The 15,535-nt window shown below is 38.3% G+C and overlaps 1 protein-coding gene across 1 annotated transcript; it reads right to left on the bottom strand.

Annotated features, from left to right (window-relative positions):
• Nucleotides 1-725: 725 nt before the first annotated feature.
• LOC149830965 (uncharacterized) lies at nucleotides 726-15,234 on the bottom strand. Its single transcript, XM_090013575.1, has 6 exons — nucleotides 14,931-15,234; nucleotides 12,567-12,601; nucleotides 11,203-11,671; nucleotides 10,193-10,367; nucleotides 1,677-1,954; nucleotides 726-1,035 (listed from the first exon to the last, which is right to left on the bottom strand). The coding sequence occupies exons 3-6, from the start codon at nucleotides 11,617-11,619 to the stop codon at nucleotides 928-930; spliced, it is 978 nt and encodes a 325-aa protein (XP_089869701.1). The 5' UTR covers nucleotides 11,620-11,671; nucleotides 12,567-12,601; nucleotides 14,931-15,234; the 3' UTR covers nucleotides 726-927.
• Nucleotides 15,235-15,535: the final 301 nt, after the last annotated feature.

Genomic DNA, 15,535 nt, shown 5'->3' on the forward strand with positions numbered 1-15,535 from the left:
TGAAAGTACTATAAGATGACGGTATTCTCATGTATGATGCCCACAAAAAATAAAATTTCAATATGAAGGTTGTTGTTATATGAACAATCAGTGACTTCCCTGCATATGATATGTTATCTGGTTGTAACACACATGAGAGATTGATATGTCCATACTGTATGGATGATACAAAATCTTTTAGATTAACGCATGAAAGAAAGTTGTGTTGGTTTGAGTGTCACCGTCAATTTCTACCCAACGACCATCCGTTTCGACGATAAAAGAATGTATTTTGAGTAGGCACAACTGAAATAAAAGGTTCACCCACAAGATTGTCTGCCATAGAGATTTTAAGAAGACTGTGATACTTTTCATATTGAATTGAGATTTTAAGAAGACCATTTTTTCCAATCAAACCCCGAGCTCGATCTAGTTTAGTAAGCATGACCACTTTTGAATTGAGATCTCTCATGTAATCCCACTTGGAGGATTATTTTTACTTGGTATTGAGCTTTTGACAACGTACAGGCACTTGGAATTCCTCTGCACAAATCAAATAGCACAAATCAAATACAGAGCAATGCCTTGAAATCTGAGAACACCGATTCGCTTGCCAGATCTCTGAAGTCGGGGTAAAAGCACTTGAAAAGTCGATGCCAGACAGTTTCTCACTGAAGCATATAAAACTAAAGATTGGCAAGCAGACATTCAAATTTTTTAAATTTGGATCTACAACTAGAATGGCTGAAAGTCAAGGCGGCAAATTATTTTATATTGATTCTTAAAAAATACTGCGCTTGGTCATGCTTTTAGAAACTTTTTTAAGGAGCTAGCCGGCTGTTACATTACAACATAAGCACTACATTTTCCCCGTTATCTACAATTCTGTTCACAATGAATTTATTATTGGCACAGGATCCTAATAAAGGGACAAAAGGAAAAGGAAACTTATTGCAGTTGTGAAAGTCCTAAAAGCACAGCTGCAGAGGATATTTGAACCCGAAGATCTGCCACATCAACATCATGACCACCCTCAACAAGACCCCATTTATCAACCTGCATATATTAAAGGTAACGAAAATATTAATGTTAACAACAAGGATAAAAAATGTTCACGAGAAATTCCCACGTTATTATCACACTCGTAAAAGACAGAGTAATGCAATCCTCCCTACTCCCATAGGAGCCAAGCTTTTAGAAGGGTTTTCCCTTTCCCTCCTAAAGCTGACTATATGCTTGATTTAACAGGAATCAGCCATTGGATCATCCGATTACGACATATGGGCAGGTTTTTATAGGGGTTGAAAATCAACAGTCCAAAATTGTCATAACTATTCAAGATTAAAAAAAGTTGTACTTTTTTTCTCTGAAAAACACAATCCAAGTATTCATTCCTAGCAAATGGACCATGCCTAACACATCCATGGGGTTGGTCTCAAGAAAGGTGCCATAAATGCCTACTTCATGTGCAGCATGTATATTCCATTTACTGTAAATAGCATGGTCTATTCAACGGTTTCAACCCACTAAGTGGGTTACCTACATGATTTAATGGGATATTTAAACCAATCACATCTTGGTGTGCAAGTATGCATGAACAAATGCATGTGAACCTATGTGTCTGCATGTTCATGAAAATGTGCTGTGTTTTCTTGCGTTCACCCATGTGTGCGTGCATGTGCACATGTGCTGCTAACCTGGATATCTTCTTCAAGTCTTGTCAACTTTATTGCTTCCTCTATTTGAAGTCTTCCTCGAAAGATTCCCAATGAGATGAGCAAAGAGTGAGCAGCAGCAGCCATGGCATCAATTGAAGCCAATTCCCAGTTATTAGTTTTTTTCAGGAGGTTTTCAACAGCAGCAACAAGACCATCATCTTGTTTTCCACCAAAAAGGCTAGTATACACAACAGGCCTGAAACCAAACTCCTTTTCTACCCAATTAAAGAAAGGATCTAGCACCTCCACTTGTTTTTCTGCAATACATAATTGGCATATTTGATTATAACAAAAACCAATTTCTAGGTTCTGTCGTAAGCTTAATTGTTATTCTAGATGGTGAAATAGTGAAAAAACTAATGTGTAAGCCATGTGTGCAAAACGAATATACAATAGCAGTAGCAGCAGCAATGTCATTATCAAGATAAATATCAGAATTTTAAGGAATCTTATGCACACACTACCAATTCTCATACAAAATGAATTGAATTGCAGTAGAATCTATATACTAAAATTTGAAAATCAACTTGCAAACCAGGTTTTGGATGAAAATAACAAGTTAATATTGGTTTTCCTGAAAGACCATTTTTGGGATATGCTAAGAAACTCAAGTCCTAGATAAGGTGAAATGCCACCAAGATAGCTATTGGCAGCACAATAGCATGTGCTAAAATATCAAATCATTTCTCCAAAAAGAAATCTGACATGCCATATGGAAGATAAGGAAAACAAGCTTGACTCCTATGAAGAAAATGTTCAAGAAATTTCTTGCCATCGGGGCACAAATGACAAAGTAAAGTTCTGCTACATATTTGATTTCATCTTCTCCACTCCGATCAACCAAAAAAGAAAAAAAGTATATGAGTGCATGCCAGTGGCAATCTTCATGTATTTATCAAGGTTTTGATATCTAAAACACAAAAGAAGGGGAATCTGATAACTATAATTCACTTAACAGATGCAAATGCAGTTGGCAATAACCAAGGGGGTGTTTGCATGTCACGGAAGGAGGCTCCCTGCCTTTGGGACTCCCTTTCAGCTCCTTTTCTGAGAGGAAAGGGAGCCCCACATTTGCATTGCTGTGGTGGGCCCCGCGGAAACACATTGAAAGTTGTGCATTTCAGCGGAAAGCTCCAGTTTTCTGAGGCAGGCAAACAGGCTCCAAGTGTGCACCGGATCCCAGTCTGCATTTCCTCCAGAGCATCACAAACAGTGAACTGTATGACAAGCCAATAGATTCTATTGACCAGTATCGCAAGGAGTGGTAGAAAAGTCACAAACTGCATAGTCAACATCTAACAAAAAATTCTTCAGGGTGCTTAATTATTTAGTACACTCAAATACCTAGGGCTCTGCTTGGAACAATTTTGTTGGAAATCTCAAGGTTGAATGATGTTTGAATAAACGGTGCACACAACAGAAACTGCCATTGTCATTCCATTTTTTATGTTCACAAGATAAACTCCCTGAAAGCTGCTACTAAATGAAAGAGCTGCCAATGTCAATCAATTAATTTAGCTAATGGGATGTTGTACACTTGCAAAAGATCATGATTTCACTGCTAAGGGCTATGTATGTTTGACCATACTCTACCGTGACAACATGGTTAGAAACTTAGAATTATTATCATATATTCCACAACTATGACATGCCTTGGTATCTAAAAAGAATTATTTTCCATTTTCAGGGAAAGCATAATGTGAAATCACCAGTAGATGCAAAGCAGGAAAAAAGGCCAATTGCACAGAGGTCAAAAATACCTGTATGACCAAATGGCAAAGAAGTCTGCATTATCTTGTGATGCTTGTAGCATCCTCGCAAGAGTTTAGCTTGACCAATATTGGTCCGATCTAGGTTCAGTTGAACCAGTTTAGGAAGAATTAATAACAAGCAAGACACTCTGCATGTATAGACTCGAGCTTGGTAGGATTAGCATCATCTAGGTTTAATTGGACTAGAATATGCATGACCTAGGTTGTTATGTATACAATTTTAAGATAAGGGCACAGTTGTATCTGTATATGCGAGAGAGAGAGAGAGAGAGAGTTTGGTGTAGAGTGTTTTTTGATTTTTTTTCCTTGAAGTGATTGAGATTGATGATAATGTGGAGAATGGTCATCTTCCATACAAGGAATGAGAGTTTTGGAACTTTATTTACTCTACGAAGAATTATGACCCAGCTTTTAAAGCTACTGTGCCATAAACAAAAGATGAAGATCCAGATTTTCTTATGACTACAGTATGGGTGAGAAGCATAAATTCAAACATGTTGCTTGGCCACGTGAAACATCAGTTCACTCTTCTGAACTTTTTGGTGATCATGTTGTCTTCAGCAAAACTTATGGAGTAAACACATATACTATGCCCCCTGCATCATGGGTTAGTGTCCACACGCAAGGTATCAAAATATTGTTTGGTATTGTTCAGCTCTAAAATCAAAAGATCTGTTTTAATAAATAGTAATTAAAGATTTCTTTGACTATCAACCTTCTTATTTATTTTGGCATTCTAAATATTGGCCAGAGTATGACAGTTTACTATAGTTTTTCAAGCACTAATACAATTTATGGGTGAAGGGAATCATGTTTGAAGACTACATTGTTCATTGTGATTAATCTTATTCCTCCTCGTCCTCATCATCATTAAAATGTGTCCCACTTGTACTGTTTGGCTTCAGTAGCATATAGGCATAAGTCTACATTTGGTTGTCTAAAACCAACATTTCCTTTCTCGTGCATTGGATTGTCCTTCCATTATGTCAGGGAGTAAAAACTAACAAACAAAATGGATGTCAGTCCACTAGGGTCATAATGATTTCTATACAAACACCCCAAATTGATTATTGTGAATTACAAAAGCAAAGGAGTTTATCTCCAAAAATTTGGATGTCTTTCTAAAGGGTAATATTGCATAAACAAACTGCATGAATAAAACATCACTGATAACCAATAAAAAATTCTCACTCCATTTCCTACTCTCTATTTATTTATTAGAATCAAATAAGCACAATTACTAAATGAGACTTGACACTTCTTAATATAAAAACATTAATGTGTTCATTTATCAATCCTTGCATAGATTGGTAACTCGGTATCAACTTATTATATGAAAATAAGAAGCATAAATTCAAACATGTTGCTTGGCCACGTGAAACATCAGTTCACTCTTCTGAACTTTTTGGTGATCATGTTGTCTTCAGCAAAACTTATGGAGTAAACACATATACTATGCCCCCTGCATCATGGGTTAGTGTCCACACGCAAGGTATCAAAATATTGTTTGGTATTGTTCAGCTCTAAAATCAAAAGATCTGTTTTAATAAATAGTAATTAAAGATTTCTTTGACTATCAACCTTCTTATTTATTTTGGCATTCTAAATATTGGCCAGAGTATGACAGTTTACTATAGTTTTTCAAGCACTAATACAATTTATGGGTGAAGGGAATCATGTTTGAAGACTACATTGTTCATTGTGATTAATCTTATTCCTCCTGGTCCTCATCATCATTAAAATGTGTCCCACTTGTACTGTTTGGCTTCAGTAGCATATAGGCATAAGTCTACATTTGGTTGTCTAAAACCAACATTTCCTTTCTCGTGCATTGGATTGTCCTTCCATTATGTCAGGGAGTAAAAACTAACAAACAAAATGGATGTCAGTCCACTAGGGTCATAATGATTTCTATACAAACACCCCAAATTGATTATTGTGAATTACAAAAGCAAAGGAGTTTATCTCCAAAAATTTGGATGTCTTTCTAAAGGGTAATATTGCATAAACAAACTGCATGAATAAAACATCACTGATAACCAATAAAAAATTCTCACTCCATTTCCTACTCTCTATTTATTTATTAGAATCAAATAAGCACAATTACTAAATGAGACTTGACACTTCTTAATATAAAAACATTAATGTGTTCATTTATTAATCCTTGCATAGATTGGTAACTCGGTATCAACCAGGGTTACCGGAAGCGCCTAGCTAAAAGGGGAAGCGCGCTTCGGAAGCGCGGAACGTCGCGCTTCCGAAGCGTGGGGGGAAGCGTCCCCCTTTTTTGGGAAGCACATCCCCCTTTTTTGGGAAGCGTGCTTCCCTTTAATGGGGGACGCGTTTCCCTTTAATGGGGGACGCGCTTCCCTTTAATGGGAAGCACGCTTCCCCTCGCTTCCCCCACGCTTCCCCTGTTTTTTTCAATTTTTTTGTATTTTTTATTTTTTGTTTTTGTTTTTTTCGCTTCCGAGACGCTTCCTATGTCGCTTCCTAGGTCGCTTCCGAGACACTTCCCGAATCGCTCCTAAGTGGTCCCACGCTTCCCCGCTTCCTAAAATTTTGAAAGTGCCTCGCTTCCCGCTCCCGCTTCCTCAACTGGCAACCATGGTATCAACTTATTATATGAAAATAAGAATATATTATGATGCAGGCGGGCAAGGGTGGCAGCCTAGGAACTCAATTTCTAATGATGGTCAGATGCGGTCACAACAAAGTAACCCTATATATGTATATTGAAAGTGCTTTCGTAAGTATAATGACAGATCAAAATTTCAGTCTGTTAAATAATGCTGAATATTCAACATATCCAACAAAGTTCTTTGATTGTGTGATTTCAGTCGAGCACATTCATAATACCTCCGCAAATTTGGTGAACAGAAATTGAATATTCGATTCAGCTATGCGCACATGTAAACCAACAAACAGAGCAAATCTGAAATTTAACTAATGCCAACAAGTTTCTTAGGATATTCAGTTAATCAAACACACTCATACGGCATGTGCAACGGTGAATCAAAATAAGAAACAGACTGATGAGCAGTGTTATTAAAAACACGCCTCAAGGCGCAAAAAGCGCGCCTCGCCTCAAGGAGAGGGGCTTTATGCCTTGAGGCGCAAGGATAAGGCGTAAAAGCCCCGAGGCGAGGCGCGCCTCAAGATGAGGCGTGCACGCCTTGAAATTTTTGGTCAAATGAGGAGTCAAGGCCCTCATTTGACAAAAAATAGGGTTTAAAAAAGGGGCCCCGACCCTATATCTGTTTTCACGCAGTCTCTATCCCGTATTTTTCTCACAAAGTCTCTCTCTCTCTCTCTCACACACACACAGTCTCTCTCTCGGACACGCAAGCTTCTTCATTTAGGTAATGCTTCTTCTCCTCTTCATTTACAAAATTTCTTTTGTCATTTAGATATGAAAGAAATTTGTATATATTTTTCTTTTCTGTTATTTTTCTGTGTGAAATAACAGTTTGCAGTTCGATTGAGTTCTACTCTCTTTTAGCGTTAAATTTTGGGTTGGTATACAACATGAAATAGATAGAATTTATGTTGTACAACATGCATTGTATATACATTTATATGTATGTGTATGTGTGTCTATGTGTGTGTGCATGCGTGCATGTTTGTATTGGCAGCTAGGGGTGGCAATCGGGTCGGGTTGGCGTGTCCGCATACCTCAACCCGAACCCGACCCGTTTATTAAACAGGTCGGCTGTGGCAAACACTAACCCGACCCATTTAATAAACGGGTAACCTGACATGACCCGCCAACCCGTTTAATAAATGGGTTGGGTCGGGAAAACGGGTTGGCGGGTAGCGAGCGGGTTGGCGGGTTGGCGGACGGGTTGGCATACCCCTAACCCGAACCCGACCCGTTTAATAAACGGGTTAGGCGGGTCGACCCGTTTATTAAACGGGTTGGCTTAAGCCCAACCCGAACCCGCCTAAGAGGCGGGTTGGCAGGTCGTGTCAGGTTTTGCCACCCCTATTGGCAGCTACTGATTATGTTAAAAACTCGGTATAACATAATGATTATTTGTGAATGACTGAGTTGCTAGTTTGGCCTTGTTGTTGGTCATAATGTTTATTCTTAAAACTGGTAAAGAACAACATTAGTGGTTGATTTTTACTATATGTTGTTTCTAAATTATTTTTGTTGTTTCTTATCTTGATAAGTACGCTTGACACCTTATTTTCTTATAATGTTAATTGTGGCTTTAATGTTACTCATCTTCAAGCTATTGTATTGATGCCTCTTTACTCAAAGACCACTCCTTGTATTTTGCATCACATAGTAGAAAACAAAATTAGATTGAATTTCAAATTTGTGTATTGCAGGTCACATAGTAGAAAATAGAATTGTTGCATTAATGTTACTTTTACATTCAAGAAAATGTATCGTGGTGTATGTTGTTTGCTGATGATATTGTTTTGATTGATGAGTCTAGAGCAGGGGTTAATGCTAAGTTAGAATTATAGAGACAGACATTGGAAGCTAGATGTTTTAAGTTGAGTAAGAGTAAGACTAAATATATGGAATGTCGGTTTAGTAAGCAACGAAGTAGTGATGGGAGTGTAGTGAAGCTTGGTGAGCAAGAAATACCGGTGAATGATTATTTCAAATATTTGGGATCCATCATTCAAAAGTATGGAGAAATTGATGGAGATGTAAATCAAAGGATAAAGGTTGGGTGGATGAAATGGAAAAGTGCAACTGGAGTGTTGTGCGATCGTAGAATGCCATTGCGGTTGAAGGAAAAGTTTTATAGGACGACTATTAGACCCGCTTTACTATATGGTACGGAATGTTGGGCTGCCAAGAGACATCATATTCAAAAAATGAGTGTAGTTGAGATGCAGATGCTTAGATGGATGTGTGGAAATACAATAAAAGATAAAATTCGGAATGAGGAGATACGTAAGAAGATAGGCGTTGCACCCATTGAAAATAAGATGAGAGAGAATCGTTTACGGTGGTTTGGACATATTCGGCAAAGGCCTAATGATGCTCCAGTCAGAAGGATGGAGAAATGGGAAAATATATTAGTTAAAAGAGGTTGGGATAGGCCTAGGAAGACTTGGATGGAGATGATAGGAAAGGATATGAATGCTTTGAACCTCACCCGCACCCGCACCCATGTGACATAGGCTACGCCTCAACGCTTTTCACAACACTGCTGATGGGAAATATATTTCAGAAAAAAAATCAACTCATTCACTTGTCATATACCAGGTTCGCAAACTCAGGTTAAATCACTTCTTTAGAACACAAGACAAACACCAAACAGGAAATGTAATTCAGGAAAATCGAGTCAGCTGAACAGGGGAAAACACTTCAGGAAAATTTAACGCAGATCCGATTTAACACTAAACAGGAAATTATTTCAGAAAAAAAATCAACTCATTCACTTGTCACATACCAGGTTCGCAAACTCAGGTTAAATCACTTCTTTAGAACACAAGACAAACACCAAACAGGAAATGTAATTCAGGAAAATCGAGTCAGCTGAACAGGAGGAAACACTTCAGGAAAATTTAACGCAGATCCGATAGACAAATGATTCACTCAATCAAAAATTGCAAACTCTGGATTTCAAGATTAGGAGATTCAACAAGTGGTAAAAAAGAAACGGTATATGGGGTTAAAGAAACTAGAAACAAGAAAGATGGGTTTCTTAGCTCCGGCGATCTTCACGCTGGCCAAACATCATCTGAACCCACAGCACACGGTCAAGACCTCCACATAGGTCAATTGTCCGGACGTCTTTTCGTGCGGCAGCCCAGCAACGATCAGCAACAGCCAGGTGAGAAAATCGGTGGTAAGAAGAGGGTGATTGCTCTTCACTCACGACTTAACTTCAAGGGATTCAAGGGTTCAAAAGATTAAAAAAATGCTCCTCTTACGTTTGGGTTTAGGGTTTATAAACAAAAATGGGCAGGGGAGGTCATTAGAGGATGAGAGAGGTGAAGAGACGTTGAATTGGAAGATGGAGCCGTTGGAGGAGAAGCACGGTGAGTGGAGGCCCTGGGCGGTGGCCTATGATGGTCGGTGTGAGTAGAGGAAGAAGAGGAATGGAGGAAGAGGGCAGCGTTGTGAAGGGAAAACAGACGAGAGGAGGACGTTAATGCAAAGGAAAAAAAAAGGAAGAAGAGAGAATGGGTAGACTCCTCTCTCCATTAATTCTGGGTGGGTCCGGATCTAGGACCCGACCAGCCTGGCCCTGTTTTAGTTTTGGTTTTGGTTGCAGATTTACAAAAAAACAGGTCAAAAAAATATAAAAGAACTACCATGAACCTGCATACACCCTCCAACCACTCAAAATAAATCCTAACGGTCGTCGGAACTAGTCCTAATAAAATAAAAATAAAAATCTTACATTGACTCAGAACTCTACGCAAAATATCTTGGATATGTTCGAGTACGCTCCAGGTGGCTTCCGGGTTCATCATGTTTGGTAAGGGCTTGGTCTTCACACTCGATTCCGATGATACATTTTCCTGGAGTGTGTCTTCAACATGCTCTCCTCGAGGTCTTCTAGATGCGCTGCATCATATTATTCTTTGCACCATAAAATCAAAATAAAACCCATACAAACTAACCATTTGAAGAGGATTTTCAACCGATATCACCAACAGGTTGATTTAATGAAGTCATTACAACAAAAGTCTCAGAAAATTTATCCATTGTATCAGGCGAAAGCTAAAATTTCAGAGGTCACATACCGAAAACTCCACTTGTTAGGTCATTGTCACCTGGAGCACGGCAAAACACTAAATCTTGATGAAACTTTTTCATCAAATGGTCAATCACTTTAGGTCGAGTTAATGGAACCCTCTCCATTGCAGTACATGCAAGTTTCATGAGAGGCATGGTAAAAGGTCTGATACCATCTGATTCCTACACCCAAAAGCCTAATTAATAACCAAAAAGGAAAACAACAAGACAAGTGCAAAAATCAAATAAAAAACCATGCCATTGCCCACTTCTGAAAACAGTAAGAGCGTGTTTGTGTGACATGGAAGAGAGCTCCATGGCAGCCTTTCCTTGGAGCGCTCTTCCAAGGAACAGGAGTCTGACGACCCCCCACCCCCACTCCACATGAACCATTACCACAGAAAGGGGAGGCGGGACGTTGAAAGCGAGCCCCTCTTTCTGCGGGGAAAGAGGAGCTCATGTTTGCATCACGATGGTGGGCCCCATGGAAATGCACATGGTTGCGTGTATTTCTGTGGAAACCCAAAGGTTTCTGTGATGCACAAATGAGCCCTAAAAGGGAACCATTGATCAAATCATTTCAGATAAGAAAAGGAAACAATTAACCACAAAGCTGAAGAATTAGAAAAGGAACATCCAACTTATTTTTTTCTGAATTAAGCTAAATTTTCTCCCGAACAAGAAAGATACCCAATGTAATTCAGCAAACCTAAAGAAAGAAAAAGAATCATTTTTCTTGGATTCAATTTGCACAAAAAAATTAAATATGAAGAGATAGAAGAAAACATGAAAAAGAAAAAACAAATTCTTCCCACCAATTCGATTACTATAAGCAAACAAAAAAGAGAAAAATATTGAGGAAAATATTCACATAAAGTAGCATGTACCGCTTCCACAAAGTAAAACAATCCAAGTGAATGAAGATTTAACCGAAATAACACAAAAAGCCTTTTCAAAATGCAAAAAATCAAAACCAGATTAAAAAACAAAATGTAAGAAAAGAAGAAAAAGGACCAACCTGGTACTGCCATTCAGCAGCAACTGCCTTGGCTAATGCTAAGGTTGGGAGCTTAAGAGGCCTCTTGGAGGGGGTCTTGAGGGTCCTGTAATCAAGCATAACAGTCCAACCATTCCCATCATCAGCCAACCTGGTGGTGACCTCCTTATAGAACCTCTTCCCAATGATGGAACCAGTCTTAGAGGACATAGGCATGGCCACAGAAGACTCCCCAAAAACTGGGGTGGGGACATAGATTTTGTCATCATCCTTTTCCTCCTTTTTCTTATTTTGCTTCTCCTCTTCCTCCTCCGCTACAAATTCTAGCTTTTGAGCAGACATGGTGGAGAAAGCACGTGTTGTACAGAGGACTCTGAGAGGATTGGCTATCCTATTGATCAATAACTTGCAAACAGAAGACTGAGAAGAAGAAATCATGGTGGAAGGCTTAGTTGTCAAAGATGGTAGGCGGTGCCTAGGCGGTGAGCCCCTAAAATATACAAAAAAATTAACAACAATAGACATAAAATAAGCAATAGACAGATAAGAACAAGAAATGAACAGTTGAATAAACAAACCATGCAACTGACAATGTAAATAAAAGGCAACTACATAATTTAAACATAATATTATAATATATGTTTATATATATATATATATATATATATATATATATGTGTGTGTGTGTGTGTGTGTGTGTGTGTACGCACACGCGCATGTGACGTGTAAACTGTGAAAAAGATAAGAAAACAGATTATATATGAATTACACACACGGAGATATATATAACTCAGAAACAGTCATCCAAAAATATAACTCAGAAATAGTCAAACAGATTATATATATATATATATATAATCTTGTGTTTCAGTTATTATAATATGTATATTATATATATTTTGTGTTTGTGTGTTTCATATATATGTGTGTGTGTGTGTGTATGTGTGTGTATGTGTGTCCACGCGCGCATGTGACGTGTAAACTGTGAAAAAGATAAGAAAACAGATTATATATGAATTACACACACGGAGATATACATAACTCAGAAACAGTCAAACAGATTTTATATATATATATATATATATAAAATCTTGTGTTTCAGTTATTATAATATGTATATTATATATATTTTGTGATGTATATTATATATATTTTGTGTTTGCGTGTTTCATATATATATATATATATATATATATATAAAACTGAAAAACATAAACTATAGCAAAAACAGGAAGAGCAAGAGAGAGAATCAGCAGGAAGAAGAAGGAAAAATAAAAAGAAAGAACCAAAAGAAAAGAGGGGGGAGGGGTGAAGAAAATCAAAAGAGTGATGAAGATAGCAAACTGAGAGAGAGAGTGAGAGTGAGAAACTGAGAGAGAGAGTACCTCCTCCGCCTCCTTCTTCTTCTTGATGCAAGAAACTGAGAGAGAACGAAAAGGGAAGGGTGAGAGAGAGAGAAAAAAGGTTCCCTTTTATAGTTTCTCCTTTGGCACGATTGACCAGGTGCTCAACGAAGCTAAAAAAATGGACAAAATTGGTTTTTAAGCTTAGGCGATAAAAAAGTGCTCCAACACCCAAACCCAAAAGCCCAGGCGGTGAGACAACCTCCTTGCCCCATCATAGGCTGATTTGGCATGCTAGTGGAGCCCACTAAGATGCCAAGAGGCGTGCTTGTTGGGATCCACCATAGTTGACCTTGTGGGGCCCACTTAGGGGGCGGTGTGGTGAGTTTGTGGAGTCCGCCCAAGTGGCGAGATTGTGGGGCCCACGGTGGGGCTACGCCTAGGTCACCTAGGCTGCCTACGCGCCGCCTTTGACAACTAAGGTGGAAGGTGAGCTCTCCAAAGATTCCTCTTCTTGGCAACCTGAGACACAGGATCACCAGTTTGCAACTCGGTGACTCGGATGACTCAAGTTTTTTTTTTAATTTATTAAAAAAATATAACAGAATCATATATTATGATTTTATACAAAAAAACCAAATAACCTAAGGTCCTAAATCAATCATAAAGGCTAGTAAAAACAAGTTTTGCTAAATATGATTCATACTTAGCTAATTTTAACATCTAAAATGCAATATCATTTATTTATTGCATATGCATTCATAATAAACAGATGCTAATGATTCAAAAAATTGTTTAATGAGCATTATAATTCATCTAATCTCAACGTCTAATATGTATCATCATATATTTATGATAGTGAAAAACATCAAAATTAACTTACTGCATATGCATTCATAATCAAATGAGAAAAAAATTTAAATGCTAAACAAAAATTATATAAAAGAAGTAGAACAAATCAAAAAATAGAATAGATTATATATAAATCAAAGTATAAAACAGATTTGTGAAGTACATACTTTTGAAGGTCTCAAGCTAAATTGATCTAAAAAAATTTCTGAGTTTCTGTTACACCCCATTTCATGGGGAATCTGGGAGCGTTCAAACTGGATCCAATCATGAATAAAGATCTAAACATGCATCTCATGGTTCAAACTTCACAGTATTAAAATGCATTAGATGACATGAATCTGGTTTAGAACTCCTATAATCATATAGCTCACAGACTGAAGTAAAGACCAAAGTAGAGAAACACCTTACTTGAGTATAGTTGATAAAATCATTAAGCATTAATGCATGTCATTTAGATATTATAGGATAACATACTGTTATCATTTAGAAGGAAAAAATCAAACAGATATGAGAACTTTAACAAAGGAACTAGTGTGAATGAAAATGGGAGAATCTCTAATCCAACATATATCTTGAAGTACATGATAAAGCAAAAGAAGAAAATCCAAAAAGTAATAATTCACTATGTGCCAATTATCAGGTGTTTGGTTTGAAATTCAGAAATCCATGTTTTATTTGAAAGCAACAAAAATTAGAAATGTTTCAGACAAAAACTATTTCAAAATTCAATATCAAATTTTGGCCCATAATTTAGGATGTGACTTTCAATCCCATGAAGCCAAACAGGTTGTGCTCAGAATCTCTCAAATATAAGAATACTCTAATATGCAGGCTTTCTTCTTTTTCTTTCCAATCCATATCAGATAGGTGAAGAAACCCCAACATAAAACCAGTTGGCTCTTAAAATACAGCAAAATTTATTATTGGAAAAGAAAATGAAAATGTGTTTCATGAAACAAGTCAGTAAAATTTTGAAACATTATAAATAAACAGCAAAAACGACCAACCATTCTTGTCTTTCATCTAGTTATAACATGCATAAATTGACCACCTTACAACTAATAACAACTATAACATTCATACATTTATTATTTCTTCATAAATTAAGAATAGTTTATGCACTTAAAATTAAAAAATTGGCATTTTAGAAGGAACATATATTACAAGCAAAACTAACACCGGCTACTCTTTATGTAACAGGGAAATTTAAAAAAAAATGGGCAGAACTGCAGAAGAGGGAGAGAGAAGGAAATTGCAGAACAGGGAAATTGTAAAAAAAACACCAAAAAACATGGCAGAACTGCAGAAGAGCATCAATTGAGAGAGAGAGAGAGCAGACAGCCAGGGTGCAGCTGCGAACCTGCGGTCTGCTGGCTGAGAGAGAGGAGTAGTTGTTCCAGACAGACAGAGAGAGCAGGCCGCCAGGCTACAGCGGAGAGTCAGCGGCCTGCTGGCTCACGATTGTGTGTGTGTGTGTGTGTGTGTGTGTGTGTGTGTGTGAGAGAGAGAGAGAGAGAGAGAGAGAGAGAGAGAGAGAGAGAGAGACCGGGCTACCTCCTTCAGGCTTCGAGCCTGCCGCCAGAAACGCAATCTTAGACGCCTGAAAACGGTGGCGGATGCTGGAGGTGGGGTGGACCGCAGGAGAGAGGCCGTTGATAGTCGATATTCGAGAGAGGGAAAGAGGGCCGGGACCGCCGGATTACCTCCTTCAGGCTTCGATGGAGCCTTCCGCCGGAAACCAGTTGCTGATGCCGGAAAATAGTGCGGGAGCGGAGGCTGGAGGGGGATGACCGCAGCAGAGAGGGCAGAGGGACCGTGAGACGCACAGAGGGGGATGGACCGCGTGAGAGGGAAACCGGGAAAGAGGGGCTAGGGCATCGAAAAACCGTTAAAAAAAAATCATTCGTGACTCGGCCGACTCATGCGAGTTTTACCCATGAACCGGACGAGTTTCGGTTCATAACGAGTCACCCTGGTTTTTTTTAATCGGATAGGCCTCGATCCGAGTTTACTCGGCCGATTCCCGATTCAAATCGGCGAGAAATCCAACCTTGGCGGATCAGTTTTGAGCTCATAATCTGGAAGCACGAAAATCCCTGTGTATTTGGATTCATAGAGTTGATATGAATTGAATCCAGATCTACCAAAAATCTCTTTTA

Source organism: Nuphar pumila, chromosome 7 (genome assembly GCF_984573655.1).
Source record: "Nuphar pumila chromosome 7, dmNupPumi1.hap1.1, whole genome shotgun sequence".
NCBI lineage: Eukaryota > Viridiplantae > Streptophyta > Magnoliopsida > Nymphaeales > Nymphaeaceae > Nuphar > Nuphar pumila.